At 31.5% G+C, this 4,449-nt stretch overlaps 1 protein-coding gene across 1 annotated transcript in view; it reads right to left on the reverse strand.

Annotated features, from left to right (window-relative positions):
• Window positions 1–1,570: 1,570 nt before the first annotated feature.
• The window catches only part of LOC107692006 (aldehyde dehydrogenase family 1 member A3-like), a 31,723-nt gene continuing 28,844 nt past the window's right edge, over window positions 1,571–4,449 (reverse strand). Inside the window, exon 13 of the mRNA XM_016490879.1 lies at window positions 1,571–1,713. Coding sequence (XP_016346365.1) covers window positions 1,638–1,713 — 76 coding nt within the window. The 3' untranslated portion in view covers window positions 1,571–1,637. The remainder of the gene's footprint in view (window positions 1,714–4,449) is intronic.

Below are 4,449 nucleotides of genomic sequence, written 5' to 3' on the forward strand. Positions count from 1 at the left end.
AGCTAAAAAATGGTTTTAAGTCAGTTATTTCTAACTGAAGCATCTTGGAGATGCAGCCACAGTTCTTCTGGTTTTAGTCTGTCTCAGTTTGTTCTGTTTCTTCATGTCATTCCAGACAGACTGATGATCAGATCAGATCTCTGTGTCAGACATAAAATTTCACTGGATTATTACAATTAATGGCAAAATGAACGTTTGGAAATGTAAACTGATGTTTCCTACTGACACGCGCAAGAGATAGAAATAACTGACTTTAAACCATTTTTTAGCTGGTGATTTTGGCCACCGCTATATAAGGCTATTTCTGCAACAATGGGACTTTAAAGAGGAGTTCAGCGGGCTTGATTTTTATTAAAAATAACATTTTTCTATTTGTAATGTACAAGTCAAATTAAAACCTTTTTTTTACAATTTCGTTTTACTTTTTATTGCCTTTTTTTTTTGCTGAATTTAGATTTTTATGCATGTCTTTGTTATTTATTATTTTTATTTATTTTATTTTTTAAATGTTTTTATTTTTAAAATGTTAAAATCGCAAAAAATCAAGATGTGGACTAAAATCATATTAAAACCTTCTTCTTTTTTTTTTTTTTTTTACAATTTTGTTCTGCATTTTATTGCCTTTTCAGCTGTATTTAGATTTTTATGTATGTCTTTATGTTATGCATTATTTTTTATTTATATTGAATTTGTTTTGTTTTTTACATTTTGTTTTATTTTTAAAATGCTAAAAACACAAACAATCAAGATGCGGAATAAAATCATATTTCTTTCCCTATTTATATATATACATACACACACACACATATATATATATATATATATATATATACTGTAAATTAGTATCAAAATGACAAAAAAGGTTAATTGATGTGATTTTTTTATTTATTGATTCATTGATTCAGATCCAGCTTTTTTTTTTTTTTAATCAATAGCTATTTAATAAGTCAAAGTAAACAATATATTTTAGGCAATTACATCAATTCACCTGTCATAAGATGAATGTACGTGTATGTACTTTTAACAAATCACATTTAATTCCAATTATACATTAGTATATGCAGGGCAACACACTGTACATATACAGTGCAGAAAATGGTTCATCAATTCAGTTTGCATTCAGCATCACAAAGCAAATGTAGTAACAGTTACATCTTTTATCAAATTAAATCCAAAAATGTGATGTTTTTACACATAAAAGACTATCCTTGGTAACATATTTAGATTTAGCTGCCATGACAGAAGACCTCTAAGACAAACTGAACCTCCAAAACAAGCGAAGCAAAGGACATGTAGATGTGAAAATCATTTTCATGTGAATCTATAGCAATAAAACTACATAAAGCATATGCACTTCAACAACATGTATATATATATACAGTGGGTACGGAAAGTATTCAGACCCCCTTCAATTTTTCACTCTTTGTTATATTGCAGCCATTTGCTAAAATCATTTAAGTCTTTATATTAGTAAATATTGAGAGATGATGGATGACTTTGCTTGATATTAAAACATCCAAATTAAATAAAAATAAAAACACAAACTTTCTTTCTTTTTTTTGAACCTGTACAGCACATCTACATGAAATAAACAGAAAGGAGCTGCAGTGAGACTGATGGTAAAGAGTTTCTTCAGATCACAGTGTCAGCTGCTCGCTGAGTTTCAGAGTGATGGCTTTGACCTCGGTGTACTCCGCCAACGCATACTCACCCCTGCACACAGGTAATATTGATACCCTTAATACTGTTTTTATGAAGGAAATTTGCATGCATAATCACAGGAAAATAAGCTTTTCCTACTCTAACCCTATAAAGCCTACTGCATCATATTTGATAAGCAAATGAAGACTCTAATTATCAATATGATGAAAACTTTGCTGAAAAACCTGTTGTTCATAATCTGCTACATGCCTTTTGTCATCTGACTGATAGTTTATACTTTTTTAGCAAGTAAAAGACCTTTTAGTATAATTGTACAAACATCCACCTTCAAGTCGTTGTTCACATGTGTTTTTGTTGTGAAATCTTTATTCAGGGAATATGAGAATAACTATAATAATTATTGTTAGTAATATTTAAAGATGAACTGAAGCAACTTAAGTTTACTTGATTATCCATACATTATTTAATGTTCAAATGTGAGTATCAAATATGATCATCAGGCATTTGAGGAGAGATTATTTGTTAGTCTCTCAATCATCATTGTATTACATTGCATTATATGTTTTGAAACTACAGAGCTTTGATCATAAAACTAAGCATATGTGACCCTGGAGCACAAAAGCAGTCTTAAGTCGCTTGGGGTATATCTGTAGCAATAGCCAACAATACATTGCATGGGTTAAAATTATCCATTTTTCTTTTATGCCAAAAATCATTAGGATATTAATTAAAGATCATGTTCCATGAATATATTTTTAAAATTTCCTACTGTAAATATATTAAAACTTAATTTTTGATTAGTAATATGCATTGCAAAGAACTTCATTTGGACAACTTTAAAGGCGATTTTTTCAGTATTTTGATTTTTTGCACCCTCAGATTCCAGATTTTCAAATAGTTGTATCTCGGCCAAATATTATCCTATCCTAACAAACCATACATCAATGGAAAGCTTATTTATTCAGCTTTGAGATTTACCCTCATGACTGGTTATGTGGTGCAGGGTCACATATTTATATCAACTTATTAAAACATTATTGAAACATATAGAGTGACAGAATTTCATTTTACTTTTTGGCCTTATAAATATAAGAATCTGCACCATATTTTTGCTCAGTTTGGGCCACTGAATAAAACTGATGTGTTTTTCCTCCTTGATTATGAGCTCCATATTCTCACTATATCATACTATATGAGCCATAAAAGCCTGATGTATCAAATATGACACTCAGTAAATGAGTTTAACTGACAATTAAAAACAGTCTATTGTTTTTCTGAATAAAATATGTTTCTGACTATTATTTAATATGTCAGGGTTTCCAGGGTTAAATTATAGTGCAAAAATCTCTACTAACATTAAAAGTAGACCTCAGGGAGAAAAAAAGAAGAAATTGACATTAGCGGTGTGGAAATTAAAGGGGTCATATGATGCGATTTCAAGTTTTCCTTTCTCTTTGGAGTGTTACAAGCTGATTGTGCATAGATAAGATCCCTGAAGTTGCAAAGACTAAAGTCTCAAAACCAAAGAGATATTTAGAACAAAGTTAAGACTCTGCCACGCCCCCCTAAAACGGCTCGTTCTAGCACGCCCCCACATATCTACCTCACTATGTGGAAATATTTGCATAATGTGGCCCAAATGTGCAAGCAAAGAAAGAAGGCGTGGTTTCAGTAACCGCAGTTAGTGTTGAAGCAGCATGTGCACAAAAGCAGTCTTAAGTCGCTTGGGGTATATCTGTAGCAATAGCCAACAATACATTGCATGGGTTAAAATTATCCATTTTTCTTTTATGCCAAAAATCATTAGGATATTAATTAAAGATCATGTTCCATGAAGATATTTTGTAAATTTCCTACCGTAAATATATCAAAACTTCATTTTTGATTAGTAATATGCATTGCTAAGGACTTAGTTTGGACAACTTTAAAGGCGATTTTCTCAATATTTTGATTGTTTTGCACCCTCAGATTCCAGATTTTCTAATAGTTGTATCTCGGCCAAATATTGTCCTATCCTAACAAACCATACATCAATGGAAAGCTTATTTATTCAGCTTTGAGATTTACCCTCATGACTGGTTATGTGGTGCAGGGTCACATATTTATATCAACTTATTAAAACATTATTGAAACATATAGAGTGACAGAATTTCATTTTACTTTTTGGCCTTATAAATATAAGAATCTGCACCATATTTTTGCTCAGTTTGGGCCACTGAATAAAACTGATGTGTTTTTCCTCCTTGATTATGAGCTCCATATTCTCACTATATCATACTATATGAGCCATAAAAGCCTGATGTATCAAATATGACACTCAGTAAATGAGTTTAACTGACAATTAAAAACAGTCTATTGTTTTTCTGAATAAAATATGTTTCTGACTATTATTTAATATGTCAGGGTTTCCAGGGTTAAATTATAGTGCAAAAATCTCTACTAACATTAAAAGTAGACCTCAGGGAGAAAAAAAGAAGAAATTGACATTAGCGGTGTGGAAATTAAAGGGGTCATATGATGCGATTTCAAGTTTTCCTTTCTCTTTGGAGTGTTACAAGCTGATTGTGCATAGATAAGATCCCTGAAGTTGCAAAGACTAAAGTCTCAAAACCAAAGAGATATTTAGAACAAAGTTAAGACTCTGCCACGCCCCCCTAAAACGGCTCGTTCTAACATGCCCCCACATATCTACCTCACTATGTGGAAATATTTGCATAATGCTGCCCAAATGTTCATGCAAAGAAAGAAGGCGTGGTTTCAGTAACCGCAGTTAGTGTTGAAGCAGCC

This window comes from Sinocyclocheilus anshuiensis, unplaced genomic scaffold (assembly GCF_001515605.1).
Source record: "Sinocyclocheilus anshuiensis isolate Anshui unplaced genomic scaffold, SAMN03320099.WGS_v1.1 scaffold426, whole genome shotgun sequence".
NCBI classification, from domain to species: Eukaryota; Metazoa; Chordata; class Actinopteri; order Cypriniformes; family Cyprinidae; genus Sinocyclocheilus; species Sinocyclocheilus anshuiensis.